The sequence below is a fragment of the Pundamilia nyererei genome, unplaced genomic scaffold, assembly GCF_000239375.1.
Source record: "Pundamilia nyererei isolate P.nyererei 1_Seehausen unplaced genomic scaffold, PunNye1.0 scaffold00009, whole genome shotgun sequence".
Classification (NCBI taxonomy): domain Eukaryota; kingdom Metazoa; phylum Chordata; class Actinopteri; order Cichliformes; family Cichlidae; genus Pundamilia; species Pundamilia nyererei.
The window spans coordinates 2,397,744-2,424,057 of NW_005187410.1; the positions used below are offsets into that span (position 1 = coordinate 2,397,744).

At 40.4% G+C, this 26,314-nt stretch overlaps 1 protein-coding gene across 4 annotated transcripts in view; it reads right to left on the reverse strand.

Annotated features, from left to right (window-relative positions):
• Nucleotides 1-26,314, reverse strand: part of igf2bp2a (insulin-like growth factor 2 mRNA binding protein 2a) — a 56,511-nt gene that overhangs the window by 23,430 nt on the left and 6,767 nt on the right. The window contains exon 1 of one of the 4 annotated variants that reach the window (XM_005723355.1): nucleotides 16,124-16,281. The exons of the other annotated variants lie outside the window; for them this stretch is intronic. Within the exon in view, the coding sequence (XP_005723412.1) occupies nucleotides 16,124-16,182 (59 nt within the window). The 5' untranslated portion in view covers nucleotides 16,183-16,281. Of the gene's footprint in view, nucleotides 1-16,123; nucleotides 16,282-26,314 lie in introns of those variants that run through there. 4 annotated transcript variants of the gene reach the window in all.

Genomic DNA, 26,314 nt, shown 5'->3' on the forward strand with positions numbered 1-26,314 from the left:
CTCTGCTGTATCAGTAGCTCAAAAGCAAAGACATAATGTAGAATCAGACCTGTACTATATTTACTCTATGTAATTTCACAGTCACTGTAAACACCCACGGCTCATTATCACCAATCAAAGGGCTGTCACAGATGTGCTGAAGGTACCGTAGGTATGTAAGGTGAGGGTGTTTATTAGACAGCAGCATGTGACTCCTGGTAACACCATCTTACAAGCACTGTGCTTACTACTCTCAACTGGAGAAGTGAAAGTATCACATGACAAGGAAAAAAACAAAAAACAAAAGAGGCGCTCAGACCACAATGATGGGTTTCCTTCGTCCTGAGTGACGTAACTAGAGCAACAGAGGGTGTGTTTTTGGTTTGGAGAACAAAGAAAACAAAAAGCACCCACATTCAGCAATAAACAAGATATTCATGTATTCCCTGAAAATTTATTCATGTGTTCTTTTACAGTTTCTCGCTCTGGTTTTCAGTTCATATCCCTTTCATTTGTATCTTCAATTTCTGTAATTTAACACTGAACCCCTGGTCTTTTTAGTTTCTTGTCAAACTATATCAGTCAACCAAGCACAGTCCATCACTGGCCGGTCCATTTGGGATCAGAGGTCCTACAAAGCACCTCCTCTGCCTCCTGTGAGCGTTTCAGCTCCAACAGCAAAGCCACACAAACCGCCTGTGACCACAGGCTGTTAACAACTACATTAACGTGAGAGAGCCCAGCTCTGCGATGAAGGCAGCTGATGAGGAGCCGGTGGAGAGAAAGCCATGCTGCTGAGAAGCATTTTGGTGGGAAAACAGGAGACACTACAACGAGTGAGACTGAAGGGCTGAGATGCAGATATGAAGTGGAGGAAGAAATGTAATGAGATGTGATAATGAGCGATAGATTTCAGTTCAGGCGGGATTGCCATGGGACCCACAAACAAACACGCACGTCGTATCAGCTTTTCTGCGCCTCGAATGTCTGTGTTCACGCACTGGCAAACATTTCTATTCTGCATTTTTCTCCTGAACCAGGCTGGGCGTAAAACACTGCAGGTCAGAATTTCCCGTCAGTGGCTGAGGAGAGGTTGGGAGCACTGCGCGGGCAGCTGGACACGAATGAATGACTCTTTTCTGATTGTCCGGAGAAACACAGTGTCACGTGTCTTCTCCCCTTTTTCTTAAAATACCAAGAAATAAATTAACAAACTGACAATACCAATTTAAGATAAGCAAAGGGGAAACGGCAGCAAAAAAGCAAACTTAATTTAAGAGTAGAACACCTTTTTATATGTATATTTAGCAATAAATCTTCCAACTATAACTTTAAAGTCTCTAAAGCGATAGACACTTCAGATACTGCCTTCATTCCAAAATAAAACAGAATGCACAAGGATAAAAAAAAAAAACAGACAATTCCTGCTGTGTTGTACAGCACAGTGGCCTGCAAGCTTTCTGTCACTGATGGCAGTTTAAAGCAAGTGGCTTGATGAAAGATCTCTTTTGGCAGTCAATATCCAAACAAGGGTAAACCAATTAAAATCTGTCTCTACCGCTAAAACACATCACTTTTTCTAACGTTGTAAACAAACCCGTGACATCCAAAAAGCAGCCAGTAGCTGAAAAGGATTTAAGACCAAGTCAAAACCTCAAAACAGCTCCGAATGCTGGCATCCCCAACCTGCAGAATATGGAAACTGAAAGGTCCTTTCATTCGGCGTAGTCTCCCTAAATAGTCCGTGAATTCAGAAGTACCACTTCTCTATAGCGTCTGTGCTAATTAATTATTCCAACTAATCTTGATGCCCGATGCTGAACACTTACTTTATATTAGAATGGATACTTTAGTGAATCTGATGATGGGAGAGGCTAACCCGAGCAGGACACTGGGGTAAACTTTGCAAACTCATTCTTCAACAGGAAAACGTCGCTGTAAGAAATGCACCATTTCTTTCAGCATCTCTGTCATAAGTCATTATTTAGAGCCACCTGTTTTCCTGTCAGACTGAAAGCATCCAAAGGGACATCTTGAATAAGCAGTGACACATTTGAGGTCTCACTCAGCATACACTGGATAAGCACAAGATGACTGCTTTCTGTAAAATAAAATGCTGCCTGTCTACAGTCTTCAGGTATCCTCAACTTATTTGTGTTCCCTTATTATCCGTGGATAAACCAGAGGCAGTCATCTGCTAATATCTCCTGTTTTCTTGCATTCAAGCTTGAACCCAGTGCCCTTTCTCAGCTCCTCCTTTCCCAAGTCCAAAATGAACTGCAGTAGAAGATGCAGACTGAAGTCAATGGTTACTTAATGTTTGTTGAATGTAACCAAGCTGTCTGCTGCTGGTTTGGAGCTGCCTGCCACGAGAAAAAAGAAAGCCTCTCAATTTCAGCCTTTAAATATCCGAGGGTGGCCATGTTCATTTGAAAAGCTAATATTTACTGCACCCACCTGTACGAGCTAAGGAACCGTGTCTGCACACAGGCGTGCATACTAATACGCACATGCAAGCGGTGCAGTCGAAGGAATTTTAACCTCTGAGAGAGCAGGCAGACAGAGGGGTGAGAAAGAGGGTATTCAACCCGTGCCAAAAGTTTGCATTGCTCCTAAAGATGACCCTATGATCATCAACCATTCTAGAGGAATCCTTTCACAGGTTCTCTGTTCTCCTCTATTCTGATCTGTGCTTTCAGTTCTACCTTCAGATTTTAAAACCTTCGTGTGTCTGGAGCAGAGACTCAGCTTGCTATCGGCACATATCACTTGGGTGCAAGTAAGATTAAAATAGAAGCAGCAGAGCTGCACCAATTGACTGTTTAATCTATTTGTCAACAAATATAAAATTAATCATACATTCAAATTAATCTATTGCTAACATTGCACTAACTGATTAATTTGTACCCAAAAATGTCAAAAGTGAGACATTGATGGTTTTTCCCCCATCAAGTTATGAAAGATTAACTCCACCTTACATTAGAAACATGGCTACATGAGACTACAGCTTATGTCAATGCAAATGGGCAAAGACTGAAATTGAACTCATTTTATGGAGGCAAAAAAGAGAAGTTGGACAAGGTGTCAACATCAGTCTGGGAAAAGTTTCAACAGGAATGACACGAGATTAACACAAAACACAACCCGAAACGCAGGCTACATTTATCAAATACTGCAGGTGCTTCTGGGAGATATTGTCTATAAAATTTAGACAACTAAAACAAGCTAGACATAACTACAGCTGGGGCTGATCTATGCAGCGTTTTTACTTTGATAAAAGTAGATTCTATAAGAGCTTATAAATTCACATCTGCAAGTATTAAAAAACAGTTACCATGCAAAACAGCCCCATGCTGTTAAAAAAAAAGGCAGTTTAATGCAACATATTCTAGAAGTAACCATATTAGATACCATGGGTGACTTGATAAATATAAACTGCAAGTGAGGTGGATGACAAAGATTCTAAATTATATCATGATAGTTCAAGAAAACTTGCCATGATATTTCTGACAATATATGAAAAAATAAATGAATACCAAATTTTGTGTTTGGTATTTGCTTGCAGGCAGCAGCATTTTTAAATCTAAGTAAGGGGCATTTTCAGTCCTTCTTTTCCAGTAAGTTTCTGTCACTGATGACACACTCGTTAATCTGAAGTGTGAATTTACTGCAAAAGTAAGTCAGCATTATATATCCTTTTTTTCATTAGTAGCTACTCAGGTCAACTCTACTGGGTTTTGGTTGGTGGTATACCTGCTGCTCTCTGTGTGTGTGTGTGTGTGTGTGTGTGTGTGTTCGTTCTCCAGAATCTGGGACCACAGTGTTGTTTTTGTGTAGAAATTTCCCTCTTTGCTGGATTTCAAAAATGGGGTTTTTGATTTTTATGAAGGAGATACTGTCATGAGTCATCAAGTGACGCCACTGACTAGCTAATCAGTGGCATGCAATCAGCTGACGTCAAATTTTTGGACAGCTTCACATCACTTGGAGCGTTAAAGGATTAAAAGTAGCTCCCTGCTATTACTGCTGCAATAGCAGTGAGAAAGCATTACATCCAGTGACACAGACTAAGTGAAATATAAGCACAAAAGTAGCCCAGATACCATTTTCCCTGGAAATTTTATTTAGTAAACGTATAAAATAACCGTTTAACATTTTCAATTTAACAGTAGCTAAAGTGACCTAACCTTGTAACTCTTCAGAAGCTGCACAATGTTTTCTACATAGGATGTTGTATCTTTTGGTTGAGCGTTTAAACCATCCAGAGCCATGGGAGTGGCCACGATGTTGGGGTGTTGGTGTGTGTGTGTGAGAGGACTGTAAAGCTGTAAGGTACAGAGGCTTTAATATTCCATTCGTCTTGTCACATTTTAACATAGGGCTGTTCGATATAACGATATACATCGGATGACGATGTAAAAACATCTATCGTTTCATTTTACGCTATCGTTTGTTTCATGGTGTCGCAAAATAAAGTGTTTACGGCAATATTTTTTCACCATTTTGATGGTCACTGTAGTAGCTATATTAATTTCTTAAAGTTCTCTCTATCTCTTATATTTAATATAACCACACTAAGGACAGACAAGCGCCTGTTTTTATGCGTCATCGTTAGCAACAACGACGGTAAAACCATCGCGTGTCCACTTGTTTATTTTCCACATAAACCTTTCAGAATAAAGCTCAAGATCCTGTTGAGACCTTTCAAAATAAACGGAATCACGTGAAATACTATGCAGAGTGTTTACAGATGAGAAGCAAAAAATAGCCATCAGGTGCTAAAAAATAAACCTTAGACTCAAACGTTAGAACAGGCTTTTCCCCGCAGCACGCTGTGTAATAAATACTCACAAAGAAAACGGCGGCCATTACAACTTATGTCTAAAAATGTATAGTTTCATGCATCGGTCAAAACACTCAACTCCAGGTACACGACACCTAGCTGGAAACACTTCACGCAAGTCAAGCTGCCCGAGATTCACTGAACTTTCAGAAAATGTTTGTGATTTATATCATTATCGGGACGATAGATGTCTTATATCAGGATATGAGATTTTGGTCATATCGCACAGCCCTATTCTAACATACCTCTTAAAAAAAATAAAATAAAAATATGCCAGTCTTGCAACTACCAGACCCTGTAGTTGCACACAAGAATACACAGGGCACACATGTCAGGCACCCATACGGGTGGGCAAATTCATTATGAAATCATAAAAAAAGCATGCCAATCTTGCTACTATGAGGTCTCTTAAGACACAGCAGTCAAGGTAATATTTTACCAACATCATATTTTACTGGGCCCAAAAGCAAAATCTGCACAGCTTACAACACAGTGAAATGCCCTTTTGCAGCAAAGGAAGTAGTGTGAAATTACTGCTTAATGATAATGTTAAAGTGCTCAGCAGCAGCTCATAATGGACCAGAACGTTATCGTCGTATCATCAGCGCTCAGATATTTAGGCAGTAAATTTCCTCATGTTTATAATCACAAACTAGAGAATGATCACTTGGATGGAGCCAACAGAGACAAATCCAGGTTTTTACGGAATTCAAGCTTATCAATCTGCTGGTCTTCTGATGTGCCCTCTTTTATGGCCTAGTACCTAGTGATAGGTATTGGCCAAAAGCTAATTTAGAAAAAAAAATGCACCATTGTAGCCATTGGTTACTAGTATGCAACCTCATTTGACCATGATGCGTGGCATTATTTAGAGAAGAGAAAATAATTATTATCGATTTCTTCTACTTATTTATGAAAACATCCTACAGACTTTTAAGTTCAAGTTCACTTTGCAAACTTTAACACTAAACAATTTGTCCAAGGGGAACCATGATGTGACATGCTGCAACAACCCCAGCACCTTGTATGTTTTGTTTTTCCATGTATTACAGCCCTGTAACCAACTGCTTATAGCATTTCTTTTCTACTGTGTAACCACATCAGTCATTTCCATCTAGCATTTGCTCTTCCTGTCCTATGGACTGCAACAAGTGACCGCTCCAGCCACACTTTGTCAACGTATTAGTTTACTTTTGAGTCACACGTGTATCAAGTGGTGAAAAACATTGTTTCCACATTTAGCAGAAATAGTTTTCTTGCATGTTTTGCAAAGTACTGTGCTGATTCTAAGTTGCTGAGTAGTTCACTTTTTAAATACTAAATCACCACTGGAGGCTCTTGCCCTCAGACATGCTTGGGCTTCCCTCGTTGTTTGAGTCACTGAATCTAAATGGATGGTGTTCCTATATCATTGATACTGTGATATGACACTTTTATATCATGTAAACTGACATGACAGGCACGGACCTAACTGTATGTCAGAAGAAATATTTCATATGAAACAAATTTTCTTTATGTTCCTAACACATGTGCTTTTCAAAATGTCCTCCACGCTCACTCAGCATGCACAGTGCAGATTTCAATTTATCATAATCTCAGTGTACTTTGTTCCTAACCCCCAAAAATCAAACTCACTTATGTCATTAGAAACACACTACAACACGATAAGTTTTGCTTTTTTCCCCCAAGGCCTCTTTTGGAATTGCGGCTGAGGGGGAAACCTTTTTTCCTTCCTTTTTTTCCCCTCTACACAGAAACTCACAAGTGAATAATTAAACGTTTCCTTCTCTGCTAAAGGTTTCTTTCTAATGAGATCTTTAAGAGCCTTGTTTACCTTTCTCACCCTGTTCTGTGTGGATGCCCAGGCTGTCAGAGACGCCTCACAAGGCATGCTGTCCTGCGCCCAGCAGGGTGGCTCGCTCTGGACGAATAAAAAGGCATCTCAAATAGTCTTTCATTCCGGAGCACGCTGCCTCACAAAACGCACACAAACACCTCTGCACACTCACTCACTGCTACTGCAGTCCTCACATAATTGTTTGCAACATTCACTTGAATGATAAATGTGTTGGGAGTTTTTTCTCCATTTAACTGTCATTCCCCTCTTTCCAGCATCCATTTAGCTGTCAACACCGGCTGATTGTCAGTGCAAACATGTCATATTACAAAGTCCTCACCACTGTTTCACAACAGCTTAGGAACATATTTACTGCTTAATGCTTAAGGAGATAATCTCTTCTCTGGGATAAGATAAACAATATTGCCGAACCTATTTTCTGTCAGAAAACAGAAAACAACTCTCTAACAAAACAGTTCAGTTGCTAGCAAAAGGCTCTATTAGCAACTGACGGCCATGCTTGAGGATATAACGCACACACACACAGGAAGTTCACAGCATCTAGAAACAGCTTGACGGAAGACTTCATATTTTCATGCGAGTGATGGCTTCACAAAATGAAAGATGACCCGGCCTCCATCACATCAGCTGTACTATGCAGATAAAATAGGAAATGAAAAACTCTGCGGTCGTAAATCACACTGGAGGCATGTGATTACGCACCTATTACATGCTCATGTTACTAATGCAGTGATATATACTGTGCAGGCAACACTAATGTCTCAGTTTCTTTTATGTATGGTAGTGCAGTGCTGAGTGCAGCATAATGTGATCAGCGAACAATCAGCTACATTTACAGCTGCCAGCGCATGTATGTGAGTGGCTGTTGCTCTTACATCTTCAGTCTGGACTGATTTTACGGTAAATGCAAGTCTGCACTGACAGTTTTCATTTACGCCGAGACTAGTGGTGAAACAGTATATGGCTCAGTTTGGGTAGGTTGGTCAAAAAGCCCAGTGGTCCTTAGACACCAACTGCAGCGGATTCATCTAATCTGAATTAACCCACTTTCTGGTTTTGACCCTTAAGCTCCTAAACGCCCTGAAATCTCAGAGAAGGCGCAACAAGTCAACAATATTCGGGACACCCTTCAGAGTGGAAGACGTCCCCCCGCTTCTCCTTTCAAACTCTGTTGGCATTCCCACAGTGGCCCACTCTCTGCTGCTGGATTAAGACGCTGCTCAGACCATTTCTGTTTAGTGCTCCTAAGCGCTTCTCTAAGTCCCATCCAATTGTTGTGGAGCAGAGATAACAGGATTTGTATGAGAGTGGTGTCTATACGTTGTTACCGTCCTCTAGCCACAAAGATTTGTTCCTGCTTTTCCACCTACAAGGACAAACAGACTCTAAAGCAAAACATAAACAGGACATCACACAAACCTATGACGCTGTTCGACAAAATTTTTCCATTTCTGCACACTGGTTTGAGTTTGTATATTGGGTTGTGTGAGCTCTGTCAGGACACATCTAAGAGCACAGAACAAATATAATACATTGGAGATAATGGCTGTACAAGGCAATTTGAAAAAGAAATGTGGCATTGAGTTTTCTGACTCAGCAATCTTCCAATTATTTTCCAGAAATTCTGAGAAGAATGTGCAATTTTGCAGTCATTGGAGAGGTAAGAAATAAGCAGTGACAGTGCAAAATATGGGATTTATCAACATCAACAAAAAACAACTGCACAAACAAATGTATGGTAAATAAATCTATTCTTGGGTTTTAAACTCCTATAAGGACATTCATATTTTTGATACATATCAAATAATTATTAACTCTATCCAGCGAATTTCTTGGGAAGAAATTTCCTGGAATCATTTCAGAATCATTTCCTAATTTCTTAGGAAATGATTCTGAATTAATGACTATTTAATAATATCTGAGTTGAAATGGTTTATGGTTGGGCACTGGTGCAGCTGTGGTTCATTTTCTTCTTTCCTAGTGGAGGAGGCGCATGAAAAGAACGACACTGCAATGACTTTAGTTTGCAATTTACAAACCATTATCAGATGTCAAGACTGAAGCACAATATAATCATAACCAATAGACAATCAGCAAAACCACTGCCTGTAAGAATCAAAGGAGGGCAAAAAGCCCTCTGTTTTTTGCTTTCCATATTAGTTATAGATAATCAGTACCCTACAGTCTCATACAGTTAGATATAAAATACATCTTTGAACCTATTTTAAAGTATTTTTGGAGACATGCAGCCCTGAAAATGAAACATAACTTGCCACTGTAATTTACTCTTAAAATGGACTGATTATGCTCATTTCCACCTCCATGTTTTTAATCCCAGGACTCCACCAAAGTAGTTCTAAATTATTTACAGTTTGAAAAATAGATCCTTTTTTGACCTTATATAGAGCCTAACAACCTGTCGATCACAGATCATTAGCAACAGTTAGACCCGCCCCTTCTCGTTAAATCCAACTTTTTGTAACTGAGATGGCAATGGCAGAAATCCTCTTTTTAAGATTTCAAAAACGTATGGGTAATATCACAGTAGCTACATATACTTTTGATACCATCTATGAAGAGAACGCAGAAAAAAAAACCTGTAAAAGATATACATTTACCACATACCAAGACTATACTTGTGCATTCTAATTTAGAAAAAGCAAGAAAATTCAACTGAACTTCACAATGGGAAAAAGCTCATTTTAAGACATCCTAATAAACCCCTAAAAGGCTGCACAGCATTTTTAAGCATAACGGAAGAAACATTTTCTGGGTGAGCCATTTTGTTCACAGAGTCACAGATCTAGTGGTGCCTGACACGACCATATAAGCAGCTGACATCAACCTAGCCCAAAAACAGGGAACAGGAAAAGAAGAAGTAGAAGGAGAAAAAAAAATTGAAAACTAAGTGTTTACAGCAGTCTGCAACCTAATGGGGATTACTTGTACGCAGGCTTGAAATTTTGGCAGTATTAAATATAAGCATCCATCATTTCCAGTTATGGCAAAAACTGAGGACTGTTCAGTGGTGGGCAGATAATGTACTGTCAGAGCTTGTTCGGTGAAAACTGCTTGGCCAGATAAAAACGTCATTATAAGCAATGAGAAGACCAAACCAGTGAGCTGAAAGGCACTGAAATGCTCTATACGCCTGAGGAAAACTGCAGGGTCAAGTTAGATTTCGATCAGTTTATGACTACAAGACACTTCTTTGACAACATACGTCTCACACCTACATGGACAGGTTTCACAGGGTAAAAACACAGTCATATTGTAAAGAAACAAAATGCTTGTTGTTTTTTGACTAAACGTATAGTGACATATCAAATATATTGAAGGGTGTTACAGTCAACGTTTTCTCCACATGCAGCTTCACTTAATGGTGTTTATCCCTCCAGTATATCCCATGATCATCAGGTAGAAAACAGGCAGTTGGTCTCCCCTTTTCCATTGTTCCCTAACTACATATTTTTCACACTGATGCTGCAGAGTGAACAAAGCTGCTGCTCCACGGTAGTGCTAACCACCTCATCTCGGTATGTAGCACTCAGGTGCCTGCTTCAGTTCCCCTCCCAGACCTCGTGGGGCGAGAACTCATCAGAATGCAGCAGGCTTACCTGCCTGCCCGTTTCTCTTCACGCATTAGTTTTCACCGTGGCACCGAGGCGGGGAGGCACAGGCCGAAAGGCATGCAGGTAGGCGCATGCGGCTCAGATGGAAGCCACAGCCTTCCTGTTGACATTTGCTGTCGACGCTCACTCGGCTGGTTAATAGAAAGATGTAAATAAGGCAACACTGCGTGTTGTTCCTCGTCATTTACATGTACGTAGGGACATTTCAAGATTAACTGCTGAACCAAGCAGTGACTCTGGGTTATATAATGAGATAATTACAAATGATTTAACAGATTTCAGTGATTCAGGTAAAACACAGCGTTCATGTCTGAGGCCCTATTGTAGTGAAAGCTGGCAGTCCAAAGTCATTAACTTTTCTGCCTGTACAATACAGGTAAGCTTGAAGATAAGCAGACTGCAGTTTGACTACAATAAAAGAAAAAAGAAAAAAAATGAATGAATGTTTACAATACCACCGGTTCACCTCTTGTTATTCCAAAAGTTATTTGCACAGTGTTGCAGATATAAAAATCATTTTCAGCTCTCAGGTGTAATCATCACAAATTAATTTTATTTTTTTTAGTCAGAGCTACAATGCCACAGGGTGCCCAGCTGACACAAAACGCATTTTCTCCCGTCATGCCTGCTAAGCCAATGAAATGAGTATTTTTTTAAAAATGTTTCATTTGCCCATAACTGTAACATAATCCATTTCTATTTAAATGACAATGGTTTGCTTCAAACAAAGCGACAGAGCACTTCATAATGACTGTAAAGTACATTCACACACCTTAAATCAAACACACTTTTATTACTATATAAACACTTGTTTTGCTAAATTTATTTTTGAGCAGGTGGGAAACTGACAAATGGCAATAACATGTCAGAGTTGTTTTAGGCCTTAAAATCTATTCTCTTAAGAGCTTAATAAATAAAAACAGTGTAATAACATTTTTAAATTTCACAATTGGAAAAAGAAAAACCACAGCAAAGTGACTGTTGGTCAGACAAAACTTTGAGCTGTGAGTTTCACTATTTACTGTGCAGGGTGTGGGCCAGCACACAGGCTGGACTTAAAATGTCCCTCCGCATTAGGGAAATAGACATATTTACGACATTTCTTTAGCGCATAAGCTACATCTTTAACTAAATTCATTATATTAGCCTACAAGCACTTTTTCAAATTTAAGTCATATTGCTGATATATTACACTTATTTTAAGGTTCTACTGTGAATTATCAGGATTAATTATCTTTATTTATTCCAATACAGGTAGAGATGTATGTATGTCCCTGCAGTGTAGCGCCAATAAATGTGTGTCACACATTTATTTTGAAAGGGAAAGAAAGTCTATTTTGGACACTTAAAGTGAAGAAAAAAAAACGTGAAAAAAGCAGGCAAGCACAACAAGAGGAAAGATCCAAGAAGAGATTACAAGTTTTTTAGACTAATGTAGCAAATTTAGGAGGAAAAAAATGTCTATTTTTCCCATCAAGGAGAATACCCTTTCAATAACAATAAAGAGAAATATGATGTCAATAAAATAACATGTAATAACTAATCTTACCATTAACCTCCTAGAACCTGGCATCCACATATGTGGACATCACATTTTGAGACGTCTAGACCAAAATACTTAATTTTTCTCTACAAGAGCCTAAAGCTGGGCGATAGAACGATAACGATATGTATCGCGATATAACTTTTACTCGATAGAGAAATTAAGCTATCGCGATAGACCTCGCCGCTCTTGTCCTCTTTAAAAAAAAAAAAAAAAAGGTCAGCCAATCCAAATTAAGTAGCGCAGAGCCGAACCAATCACAGCCGCAGCGTCACGTCGCGTGACTTGTTACGTACAGCACAAGTGCCAAGCCGCACGTGTGTTTGTTTGGGAAGCAGCCAGCGGGTAATGGAGCCAGCACGTAATGGAGGAAATGAGTGTGCCGACTAGAAAAATCAACCGAGCGTGACCGAAGAGAAAACAGATGATGGTTCCAATGCCGGAGAGATTGTCGAACAGAAGAGCCATAGAAGCTCCGTAGTGTGAAGGTATTTCGGCTATTTCAAGTCTGACAAAAAACAGAGTAGCGTGCACTGTAAATTGTGCCGAAAGCAAGTCTGGAAATACAATAAACTGGTGCATGCGTCACACTGTGCGCCACGTTATTGTTTCGGTGAAATGAATTTCTACAATACTGTTACTGTTAATTCTACTCTCTGCAGTGTTTAAATGCTTACATATACACACAGTTACTGTCCGTCCACACATACGACTCTGTTCTGCTTCTATGCCCCAGCTTTGTTTACTTTTTCCCACCGAGGCTTCTAGACTTCTGATTGGCCAACATTTCTGCACGGTTAGGAATCTAGCGCCACCTGCTGCTTTGGCATGTTCATAGCAGCGTTTTCCTTCATTTCTGCCTTTATGTGTGGACGGGATTATTTTTTAAAACGAAAACGGAAAATCTCCGTTTTCAAAAATACCCGTGTACGTGTGGACGTAGCCTCAGTCTCTGACTGGAAGCGCTAATTTGTCATTCGGCTTTTGTCAGACTAAAGTAACTGTTAAAACTGTTTGAAAAGCTAAGCTATACAACAAGGAGAGATTGAGAATTTCCTTTTAGTTCTCAGTTTATTTGATATTGACAAAAGTTAGTCAGTTTTGTCTGTTCTTCTGTAAAACAAACTAAGATTTATTTTTAGAATTAATACTTTGTTTCTAAGTGGAATTGAAAATTTAGTCTGTTTCGTTTGTTCTATTTTGAAACTTAAACGCTTTAGCGGCTGCCTTTTGTGTAGTTTGCAATATTTGCCTTTATTTATCTGAAAAAGTCTCATGTTCCTTAAGTACATCTACCCTGTTGAACTTATTATGGGAAATAAATATTTAAATAAAAACAAGCTTCTGATTATTTCACATTTTACTTGTGAGCAACGGCACATTTAAATCTTACAAATATAGTTATTTGGCTTATATCGTGATATAGATCGTTATCGCCTGAAATGAAAAAAACATATCGTGATATGAAAAAATCTCATATCGCCCAGCTCTACAAGAGCCTGATATCCACTTACGAGGACATTATACTGCCACTGTTCTATCAAAATTTGAAACAAATGTACTTATGCGTGGATCTCAAAAAATAAAATAAAAAATCTGGTAACTCTTTGTTTTTACATTCTTTAGGCCCCAATCAACCAAAATAGCAACGAAAAATTAAAAATGCATGCCATGAAAGAGGTCAGGTCTTAGGAAGTTAAGGCTTCAGCAGGCATGTTGCCAAGACTCTGATTACGTATCGACTAGAGTAATTTGAACCAGGCCTTGTAATTACAGAAGTTTTCAAAATTAAAGCTTCTATTGATAACACGCAGACAAATGTTTGTGTAAAAATGAAGGAAACATAACTAATCTATCACTGTTACTGTGTGATTTTGTGCGTGGTGAGGACCAATATAGGTCATCCATTCACTTAAACACAGAAATTCAAAGTGTAATTAAATACCTTCTTATTCAAATGATTATTGTCATATAGAAGAGAGAAGGAGTGGGAGAAAGAAAGAGGCTGTCGGGTGAGCTACACTAACTGGTATCAACAGAGAGCGAGAGAGACAGCAGCGCACTGCGCTGTAAATTCATTAACTTCTCTCAAGAGAAACCGCCTAAGCTTTCAAGGAGAAAATACAACAGGCACAAATTTTCAGCTAACTCCCGTCTTCTCTATTGTTCAAGGTTTTTCTACTTTCAATAGAAAAGGTAGCTATCTGCTGCACTAAGTGACTTCATCCTCACTCTAGCCCATTACATGTTTTTTTTTCCTGCAGAGGCAGAACCTGACGTAATATCCCTACTGTTTAAAAATAATAATAACGTGAAAGTCTAAATATAAATGCAAGAAAAACCACATCCATTAATTACAGGTGACCTACTTCTTAACAACTCTCGAGATAAAATGTTTTGTTGTGTTTTTCCACTGAGGCTTCTGGTGTAAAAAAATCTCAAACAGTATGAGAAAACCATCCAGGCTCAGTGTACCTAAAAACCCCTGAAGCCCTAGAACATCAAGCTCAAGTCAGGAGGTATGGGATCCACATCAGTACACAATGCATTTAAAAAAAAAATAAAGAAAGTTTCTTCGTCTCTTGAACAACTGCTCTTAATCGTGACATGCATGCTCCAAACAAACAGGTATCTGTCAGCGTGACATAGGCCGTTTATGCTTTCAGAAAGGAAAACAAATTCATATTTATTTTAACTACTTCAAATAAAAGCTGATGAAAAAAAATCCTCGGTTGCTTGTTGTTAAAGGTGGGGCCCTAACCCCTTAGATCCACCTAAAATACTGCTGTAGAGCCTCGGCAACATAGAAACACACTAGGAAAACAGTCAACAACATCCTGGCAACCATAGATCACTAAAGAAAAATGTTTATTCCCTGAGCACTTGAAAACGTACGCTGCACACCGGAAACAGAGAATGGCCACCTTCTGTAATACATTTCAAAGGGTGCAACATTTTGAAAGAGTAGATACCTGATTTCCTGTGTGTGAGACACTTTTCACACTTTCATTACCACTCAGCGCAGTCGATGAGTGGCTGCCAGCAACCGCTCGCACACCAATCTGCGAATACGCATTCGTCCCTAGCAACCACAAGTTGCCAGGCCTGCCTGAGGCCAGCAGACAAACTACAAAGATTAACAGCACTGGTGTAAGGGACTGTTTACAAAGCACAACACTAAAAAACAAACACATTCTGGTATAAATTCACTCATATACAGTGGGGTTTTTTCCCCTCACCAAAAGCATTTTACACATTTGTGATATCCTGCCGATGGTACTGCCATACAATGTGTAAATGTGCTTCCAAGCCTTTTTTTTTCTCTTTAAATTTAAACTATTAAATTTCAATGTACAATAATGGGACTAGAGAGAATTGGAGGGAAAATTATTTACAGTAGATGTCTATTGGAAAGTGCAGTAACTAAATTTAAGGAAGGGCCTCCATTCTTATTTCCTTCAATGCAATGTGCAAGCACAATGGAGGACCCCTACATCCTGGTGACACTCCAGGAGACGTTATTACTGAATTTAATAAATGTAATACGTATGTATCAACTTTTTTAAATAAATGGTAAACTTACCCTGAATGAATATACATTTGGAGGAAAAATGTGCCTTTAATCTGACTTTTTTTAACCATTGGCCTTAAGTGCACTAATAATACAACCCTTTTTGTTTTTAAGATAAAACAAACAAATGTTGTGCTAACATTTAAAAAGAAAAAAAATGTAAACATGTTCTTTACATGTAAAAACAGCCTACTAGATTTAAATGAACTCAAGGCCTCTGAACACAAAGACTTTCCGCGCAGCCGCCATCTTAGCTTCCATTGATTTTCCTTAAATACTTATCTCAGATAACTTTCATTTCAACGGTCACCAGGAAATGGGAACTGTATGTTTAGTAACACTAGAAAAATATGATAAAGCAAGCCTAAAACTCTTTATCCACGTCGCCTCAAAATACCGTTTTAAAGAGCTTATTTGTTTTTAAAAAAACCGGAAGCTCGACCACCCTTTGTCTGGGAATTAGTGCCACGTATCTCTTCTGTAATGTCTCTGGTGGAATAAAGAAGTTTAAATTATTCAAAGAAAAAAAAAGTTAAAAGAACCAGACCTGTTTTAACTGACCAGGCTTTACATAAAACGTTCAGTTGATATCTGCTGACTTACATTCACTAATTACTGTAAGCTAAACCATTCATAGTTAACGAGGTAAACACAATACAGGCTAGCGCTCTTTTCTTGCTAATGTGCCTTACATTACCTTTTTTTCCTCATGCTGACAGAAGCTGCTGTTTCTTGTTTGTGCTCACAATTTTCCATGTAGAAACCTAGCAACAACAAACGTTGGGGGTCTGAAGAGCTTCTAGACACGACTGCGAGGTCGCTACCAAGCGCTGACCAATGAGGAATGTTTGAGTCCGTCCCACATCATTTCCGGTTTCACACACACTCTCTATTCCCACTTTCGTATCAAATCCCTACTGTACTGAGTAATAAAGGAGAAAACATCCAGAAAACATAACATAAACAGCTGCTCTTAAGGGAATAGTATTCTATTAGCCTATATTAGTCTCCCAAATGAATACATATAAATCTAATTTTCAAACTGTTGTTATACTTGAATGGGATGGTAGGGACTGCAGGATTCCCATGTGAAAAAAAAAAAAGTAAAATAAGGTCTTAAAATCTCTTCTATTTTGTGTGTATATATTAGCATTACGAGCTTCCAAAGGTTTATGGCTCAAACGAGGAGCCACCTATTTACCTGTATTTTGCAAATCCAAATTATTATAACATAAGATAATCAGTAAAAAAAGATGTACATTTTTTTTCCTCAAAAACTTCTAGAATTATATTTATTTCTAAAGTTAAATACTGGACACAGACTTCTGCTGCACTGAAAAGTAATTTCTCTGTGCTAATTTTAAAAAAAAGTTAATTGTGTAAATTGCATGGCTGCCAAACTTGCTGTGATTTCACAGATCACGCTCACGGGAATGAGTGTTACACTCATAACTAAGCGTATAGGCTAATTCACGAGGGATGTGGAGCATTATGTGTAATCCTGTTCAAAAAGTAATTTCTGGTAATCACGCAAAATGCAGAAAACATTCAATCAGCTGCAATTACAGCATTTACATTTTAATGCGTTGGGGCTCAAACCACTTCCCTCACCACTGAGCCACAAGCAACAGAACAAAAAGGGAGGGGGGGGGAAGGAAGAATAATAAACAGAAAGATAATTCAAGAGTGCTCCTCATGTGCCGTCCTGTCCTGTGCACATCAAATGCCTGCCGGCTCCTCCAGAAACCGAGGACCCTTCTGTCCCCGTCACAAAGCACAAAGTCAGCACAGTCAGTGACAGACATACAGCCAGACCACGGGGACACACATGCACATCCAAAACACATTAATGTACAGTATAGCGGACTAGTTTGTCTACTCCTCTCTACATGCACACACTGATGCATTTCCTGTGTCTGCCTCTCACACACCTCAGTGCCTACAGCTACTGACAGGTGGATACCAGCTCATACTGCGGCGGTGCAGTGTGTGGGTCCGCTGCTAGCTGCTCCTCATGGCTGCTTCTGTTGCTTTATGTTGAGTTGTGCAGCTTGTTCCTGAGGTCTCATCCTTTAATCTGCCAACCATAAGGTATTATACCGTAGCTGGAAGGCTCAGCGCGTCTGCCATAGGTGTAGGTCCCAGGATCAATAACACATGCACACCACTCAACATTACGCAAGCCCTCAAACTGTTCCTGCTTTCTGTCTGCTGCTCTCTCTACAGTCTGTCTCTCAACGTCTCCGTCTTACTTCTCCCTCCAGCTCCCTCTGGAGAGCAAGCTTTACTTGTTCACACACACTTGAATGCACTGCCCCCCACCTCCCCCACCTCCATCTGCAGGGAAGTTCCTAACAGAGAGCGAAAATACGCACGGTAACTAGCAGGAGGTGAGTGAAGATTCATCCTCTGGGAAACAGAAACCCTGCACGTCTGGTCAATGAGCAACATCTTTCAAAACACCCCTGCCAGTCGCAGCTGCCGTCACTGTGGAGTCCTTAATCTCCAAACATCGGCACAACACAGCTTTTGGAAAGAGTGTGTTCTCAAACACCGGGTCAGGAAATCACCGCCAAATTGGGGGAAATATTTATTAACGATGCCTCGGTCGCCATGTTTATTTTAAAATTTGGTGGGTTAACTTTATTTTAAGCCTACTTTGTATATTTATACAGGTTTACACCTATTCTTTTGCAGTCTTCCTTCTCACCTTTATTACAGTTTAGACTAATTAAATTAAAGAAGCAACACCTGACCTTTAATCCTGCAGTATTTAAGTGCTTATTTAAAAAGCCGCAAATATCGGAAATAATCATTCATTTAAGAGTTGGACAGAAATAAAAGCAGTTAAACATTAATTAATCAATAAATATTCAGCTGATTGTTGAAACATTTATTTTTTTTAGCGCCTTTAATAAATGCAAAGTCCCAGCAGTTTTAGGAATGCAAGAAAAACAAAAATAATAATAAAATAACAAGCACACATTAAAAGTAAATTCCTTTGCTTGCATTTGACAAGAGCAAACTTAAAGTAAACTTTCCACGAATGTGACACCTTTTTAAAAATAACAATGCTAGTGAAGAATACGAAAAAGATCCAGTGACAAGTAGGAACAGTAGGATATTAAATTAGCCGCTGACTTGCAGCAATTTTACATAACTGGGTAAAATGCAGTAACGGTGATAAGCCATCAGGAGATTAAGAAGGAGGTGGGATTATGTACAGTACATAGGACGCACTCGTGCGTGCCGGTTTAAGGTTAAAATAACGTGAACAGGTCGCTCTATTTAGAAGAGGGAGTGTGTGGAGGGGCAGCAGCGTGAAGGAGAAACAGGCGCTCATCAACCCCTCTGTTTTCCTCACTGTCCTCTACGGGGGAAAAGAGCAGCTTTTAAGGTTTATGGCCATCCGGCTCCACGAGGGGGTGGAGTCAAATGGATTAGAGCCTCCGATACATTAATTACATTATAGTGCTCCTCCCAAAACCTTAGATCATCTTGTGTCACGTGACTCACAAGTGGCTGAAGTGGCATTATCCCTGTCAGACTTTAATCCTGCGGCTAAAATGGCTCCAAATCCTGATCTGCTCTGTGAAATGAAGTGGGGGGCTCGACAGGAAGCGTACAGGAAATAGAAAGGATTCAGAGCTACGTGTGCTTCAGCGCGAGGAGCAGTTGATTTGGGTGAGGAAGGAGGAGTTTGGCAGATGCCTGAACACTGTGTGGGAAAGTAGTATATAGACTAATTCAATTATGGAAGCTGCTGACAGGGATACCGGCCCTGATCGATAACCAATAAATACTTGTGTAAATATCCTAGGATGACATCGATACCTCGGGTTAGAAAGCCGATCTGCACAACAGCGGGTAGCGGGTGGAAATGCCTATTTGCGTGGATAGCATTTAAAGTGAGACAGAGAAGGCGAGAGAGAGTTATTGGCGATTGTGAAAAAGCCTGAGGGAAAGGTTTGTTGTTCTAGTCTCTTATATATGGGACTAGAAGGAGCTCAGTGGAGTCTAAACGTCTGCCAAGCTGCAGCAACTCTTCAACGCGCATGAAGTTGCGGCCCGAGTAGCAGTTTATGTTTCTTTACTGTTTGCTTTCCAGGTTTGATTATGTAACAAACTGCTACAACTTGCAAACGCAGCAACACAAAAACAGGATATATTGTATACAAGGGTCAGACTTCTGCCAAATCTAATGTGCAGTTTTACTTAAAGACAATCACAGGCTGAAAATAACCCCCTTCAATCACAGGCTGAAAATAACCCCCTTTAAAGATCTGCATTTCTTAGATCCACCTGAGTTGCAACCAAAATATTAATAACAATGACAGGCAAGCAGGATGTCAAAGTCCACTCATTTAACAACTGTTTCTAGTCGCACTCGAGTTTACGCCACTCCTCCACAGAAACACCAAAACAAATCTGCAAGTATTTACAGGCCGGCTGCTTTCATCATTCCTGGCAGAAAACAAACGAGCCTGGTTCCCCTCTTTAACAAACACCCTGTCTAAGTTGAAGGGGTTATTAGGAGTGAAGGCTGTTCTGAAAAACGGGCTGCCAGTTCTTCAAGACAACCACAACAACTGCCCTGAAAAGCACCATCTCGGTGTGAAGGCCCTGGCGGATCCGAGCTTGTGACAGCCACATAATGGTAATGGGATCATTCGTCATGACCAGACCTCACATCTGCAGCGGTGGATTGTATTTTACAACAACGAGCGAAAAGACGGCAAAAGCAAATAAAACTGCATTTTTTTCCCCTCACTGGCATTTCTGTGATTTGATCAAATCAGGGTCCATCTGTGTGTGTGTCTGTGTGTGTGACTGTGTGAGAGAGAGAGAACCTGGCTTATGAATCCTACATAGGCATACGACATCTTTAATAATGTACCATAATAAAGGAGGAAACTGTAACTGTGATACCGTAAATGCTTCACCAATGCCCGGGGTGCGTGTCTCGGTGCTTCTATCAAAGGGTACGACAATTGCGCTTGACAAAAGGAAGAACAAACACAAGTCCCTTCTAATTACACTTGTGTCATCTTCAGTAGCTCCACATCTGCACCACCACTGTCTCTTCATCAACAATCTACCCTCTGAAGCTTGTCACTCTATTTCCCTGTAATTTATCGTCCCGCAACGTTAAGCGACCGGAAACCTCCCAGCCTGGAGACACTCCTCACACCACTTGAAACAAAACCATCTCAGTTGCCATCACAGAAATGAACTCTTGCTTCCCACCGGAGGGGCGGTGGTGGGGGGAGAAGGGAGGTTGGCAGGAGCACAGAGGCATAATACACACACGCAATGACACGGCCACACATACGTCTACTGTTGTTGAAGGATCTGAATGGCGGCAACCACATCTCTACTAAGAATAAGTCGCTTGTCTCCGTTGCACTATCTGATATGGCGGCTCACATTCAGCTTACTATACATAACATACAGTTCTAAGCTATTTACACCAACTCATGCTAAGACATAGCAGGCTTCATTCTGCATTACCACTCCGTGCCAGGGGAGCAGTGGCGTCACAGCCAGCGGGATGCAGTGGGAGACAGTTCACGCAATCTAGGTGGCAAAGCATGCACATGTGAGAAGGAGGAGAGGAAGGAGGAGGATGCAGGGAAGACAGGCACCAAATACTGCAGTGCGAGAAGTGTGTGACAGTCCCTGGAGAGAGGAGGTGAGCTGCAGCTGGATCTTTTGGAATTTATAATTATTAAAAATAAAAATCACCTGAGCAGAAGCGTGTTAACAGAAGCGGCTCTGGTCGCACCGTGCTTAAAGGCAAAGACCCTCTTTAACTTTCCCAACACTCTGAACAAGAAGACACGCATGGCTGCCTCAGTATCAAATATTTATTAACCTGGTGGGCTGAAGATGCCCTCGTGCTTGCCTTCAGGTTCTCAGATTGTGCTCCTCAATGCACGCTTGCTTCAAGTTTAATTGGATTTGTGTGAGCGTGTGCTTCGTTTAACCTGACAGGGAGAGCTCATTCATCAATCAGTGTCATAATGTTGTTTGCATGTGTGAGACAGAGGCTCTGCATTGCTGGATGGGCAACCACGGCAGCATACATGCAAGGAGACCACGATAAACGCACACACAAATGAATCAGTCAGCTGCTAAATCACATTGCTGTTTGGCAGTTTCCTGCATGCTGTTTCACCACGACATAATTACAAATATGTGAATGTAACAATTTAAAACTCACAGGAAGGACATACAGTTGTATTCCTCGTGTACGCTATGCTACGCAGCAGCTCCTGCACCCACAGGAATCCCTTAGAATAGACTTTTTAGTTAGATGCACACAGACTGAACACTTCACAATAAATTGCTTAACTCCTCCTGAAATATATTAGCTAAGGGTCAGCAAGACGACAACTATTTACAAGCTGATACTGTTTCTTTCACATTCTGCTCACGGCTCTTTTTGAGCAGCTCTGCTGCGTCTATATGAAAATACTCTCCAGCTCTGCCTGCAAACTGCCGTTTGGTCTGATACGATCAAAAGGACTCCCTTAAGGTCCCTTGTGTTTCCATGCAAATGCGAGACTCCTGTCATTCCATTTGCTTATCGCCATATCCAGTTTTCTCATACATGTTTTTCTCATCCAAAAGCAACTGACTGGGTATTGGCGTGAACTTGGCCACTTGACAGGGCCGCAGACGGATTTGTCCTACTCTCCAGCTCCTGCCTGTTGCTTATCACCCAACTCATCACTGGGCTCACCAAGTCAAAGTCAGACTCAGGCATACCAGTGTAACACAACAGGCTTCACTATATATCACAATTCACAAATGCAAAGCAGCACTGCTAACACTGACATGGCCCAAGGACACTGTAACTAAGAACCACAATTTTTAAAAGTGGCAAAAACTGAATCACAAAGACAGAATAACCATGTTTCCTTTCAATAAAAATGAATAAATCAGTAAAAGAACAGATTGACATTTTGTCTAAGGCTTATTAGTTTTCATGCGGACACTAAGTCATATATGCTGCTAAATACATAACTACAAAAACACTAAGTCATATATATATATATAATTTTTTATTTTTTTATTTTTAGTTAGTTTGAGGAACAGCTTCAAAAGAAGACAGTTTAATGTGACTGCTTCCTGTTTAACATGCAAAGTAAAAGTAGCTGTTTGTGTAGAGTATCTGAAAACAGCATACTAAACATTTAAAGCAGTCTGATATTCACTCACTCGGCTTTAAAACTAAAATGTGATTTTAGGGATTCGTCCAGCTCTGTGTGGGTTGGGATGTTTTTGCTAAGTTTTATTTTAATGTTACGGCTGGATACAAGTGAAGGAGGTGTCTCGCATTCAGCATGGGGAAGAAGATCGAGTATCTTAAGATTTCAGATACATATAATTTGATTTCTTTTTCAAGAAGTGGGCATACATGGTTAATGTGAGAATATACATGATTTCAATGTGCTTTAACGTTTAATGTGATTTGCAACAGCTGGAAATCCTAATGATTGCGAGCAGACCACACATACCCTGCTGAGAAAGGACACTAACGGCCTCACACAGCCTCCCCATGAGCCTCAGTGACGGGGAAAGAAATGCTGCCCTCTATCAGCAGTGCTCATTTCTCCCTATAAGTATGCATGTGGGACATGCTCATCTTTGACTCGGAAGTCCTCTCTGTGGCTTCCTCTTCCATCAGAAACAGTGCGAAACAGGGAAAGCACAATAGCCGGACTGTGCTCTAGGTTGTGTCGGAGGCTCAGCTGTGCGATGACCCTACTGTAGATGACTTGTTCTGATGGCGGTGGCAGTGGTAGTGAATCTGCTGCATACATATGGAAAAGGGTGGAAATGACGGCCGCGAGAGGGTTCATAAATAAGAAAGGTCACAAAAGGGCTGCGGCTGTGACATAGATGGACAGCCCATTCAGCAGTTTTCCCTGCTGCACTTGTGGAAAGAAAATGAGCACTTGAAGGTTTGAAGTGCCAGCTTTGCACAGGCATTTTTATTGAGGCACCTTACTCGGCTGTGAATTCACTGTCATATAAAATCAGCACTCTGACCACTGCGCCGCCCATATCCCAAGCCACGGATACACGCCTGGACTGCACTCTCCACTCTCCTGGGAATGGATGGAAATTACAAGATGCCCAAACTGACAGCAGTTTGTGACAAACAAAATCTGTAATCTTGCAATTTTGATATCAAGAGTTATTAAAGTGATCGGCTGCAGGGTGAATCTCAGGGGGTTCTATAAAATAAATAAATAAATAAATAAATAAATAAATAAAAAGCAGGAAACGTTTTGTTTTGCAGCTTGCGAGGTCCTTCTATTTACCGGAGCGCTTTGGGTCTAATTTCTGAAAGTTCGAGCTCTGCTTCTTTAACTAAAGCAAAACACTCAAAACTGGTTTCCGTGGCAACGCGGAACAGTTGGACCTGAATAAAGCGCGACCTGTAAACACACATGGACACACACGCGCATTCAACAGCACAATGACACAGTTTTGCTCCCACATCAAGATGCTGTAAATGTCAGAGGACTGTATCTTGTGGCATTTCTCTTCGCGGATAAATATCAAACGATGTTACTGCCGCTACATGGGGAATAAAACATTTTTTAAAAAGCTGTCTGGAAATCTGGAAGTTCCTGGAAATGAAACTGGGTTTAGAAACTTTTGAGTGGGGCGACCAGCCTAAAGCGCACTTTGTGTTCAGACTCAAAGGAGTTGGATTTCTGCAAGAAAAACTGCCTAATATTGGCAATAATATTGTTTTTCAGGGTAATAAATGCCTTCTGAATAAACACATATAGCTGCTATTTAGCTCCTAAAAGCAAGGCTTCAGGAGAACTTTCCCTCTCGCCTCACCAAATGCCACCAAAGTCTCACAAATGGTAGCACCACCACCAGATTTTGGTGCTATTGCATCTGTTTTATTCTCTAACGTGAATAATAATGTATATTTAAGATCAAATAAGGGCGGCAGGCAGCCGTTTACTGCAAAACTCCAAGCTCAGGCATGAAAACATACCAAATGGGCAAAACCTTTCCTTTTTTTTCTTTTTTAAAACAACAGTTTTAATTTAAAAGTCATCTTCACATGATACGATCATGCAAGTTATGTTGTTTGGTTTGTTTTTATTGAGTTTTTTGGTCTTATTTGCCAGGCGACCCTGTTGGTAAATGCTTGTGAGAAGAGGCGCTGCTTTTCAAGGACTCCACGAATCCCTGCATAGCTTGTGTCATATGGTGCCATTGTGCAGTTAGATAGATCGTTTCGAACAATGCATTAATCATACTCGCACCGCCACATTCTGCACAATTTACTCAATGCATCTCGTTATTGTACCTCGGCCAGTGAAATCCGCGTGTCTTTTAAGGTTCTTTCTATTTAAGCTGTCTTCCTTGCCTTCAGTGTCTCCACATTGTTTTGCAGCTACAGGGCATTTATATCGGAACAACGGCACGTGCAATCTCTTGCCATGTTACCCAATGTTAACAGTAGCCTTCCAAAACAAGCTGATAAAGAAATTTTCCCCATAGTTGCCTGCTAGGCTGTGGCTATGTCTTTAAATACCATTTCCATTCAACGTTCAACTATAATTGTGTATTTTTATTTTCCAAAACATATGTACAGCCTGCATTAAAGAAAATGAAAAAAACAAACACAAAAACGCCTAATATAATGATCATAAAACCTGACCAAACATTGACAGTCTGGAGCCCTGAATAACACAGGAGAAAAAGAGAAAAGAAACAAGTCAACAAGTCACCCAGCATCTTGTTTTATGGATGTTTGTGGTTGTTTTTGTCTCCGCAATCAGTCACCATCTCCTTGTGGAAAATGTTCATGTTTTTGCCATCAATTTGAGTCTACCTGGTAATTTTTTGCCTGTCTGCTCTCTCTTCTTTCTTTTTTCTACCCATTTGGTTGTTTTTCCTCTCTTTGGAGCATTCAACATTTTATTCATTTATTTTAAAATTGCTGTAAGTAATGTTAATTACAGGCATCCTGGTACCAGGGCTCTGGATTAGACCAGGTAGGTACAATAATCATCTCTGATACTGACAGGTCAACTACCAGTCAACCAACGGGCAATCATGTATAAGAGAAATTAATTCCACTGCTACATCTCTACTTTAAAACCAAGGTAAGAGAATGAGAAAAGGGTGAAAGCCTGACAGGATTATGAAGCCCATTTGACCAGGGTGAATCTTTAGGCAGACCGTATTCCCAGCTCACAGTTTTAAGCCAGTGACACAGTGCCTCCTCTGCATGTAAGCATTTTTGGCTCTGGGCTCGCTCCATGTCAGACTCTGATTGGCTCCTTGGAAGTTTTCACCTGTTCAAAACCCATCAGAGCTCTAAAGTAGTATCAGGGTAGCAGTTTTATATGGTGATGATATGGGACAAGGACGGGATCTGCCTGTGTGAGAAATGCCACCTGCTGTACGCCTCAGCTGCCCTCCCCTCCACGGACACCACGCCCTTGTGTGCTGGCACACTGAATGGCAGAAACACTAAACTTTACATCCGGCATGTCGCTTTTAGCTGGGATTCCCCACAGCTTCTCTGTCTCTCCTGTGTCATCCTGTGTCATGTTCAACCATTATATTCACATGGCGCGTGCACACACACACACACACACACGAGGGAAACCAGCCTGAGCAAGAGGGATGATGTAGAAAAGGAAAGAGAGACCTAGCAGCTGTTACAACTTTCAAATGACTTCCTTAAAAAAAGAACTTGGGTACAAACTGTGGCACTCATAATCATGACTTATAAAGTCATTAAGCATTCATGTTCAGCACGTTTTAGATTCCAGTATTTCATCAAACCCTGTTTAGCATAACGGCGTCCCCAAACAACCACTCCAAACAGCCTGACATG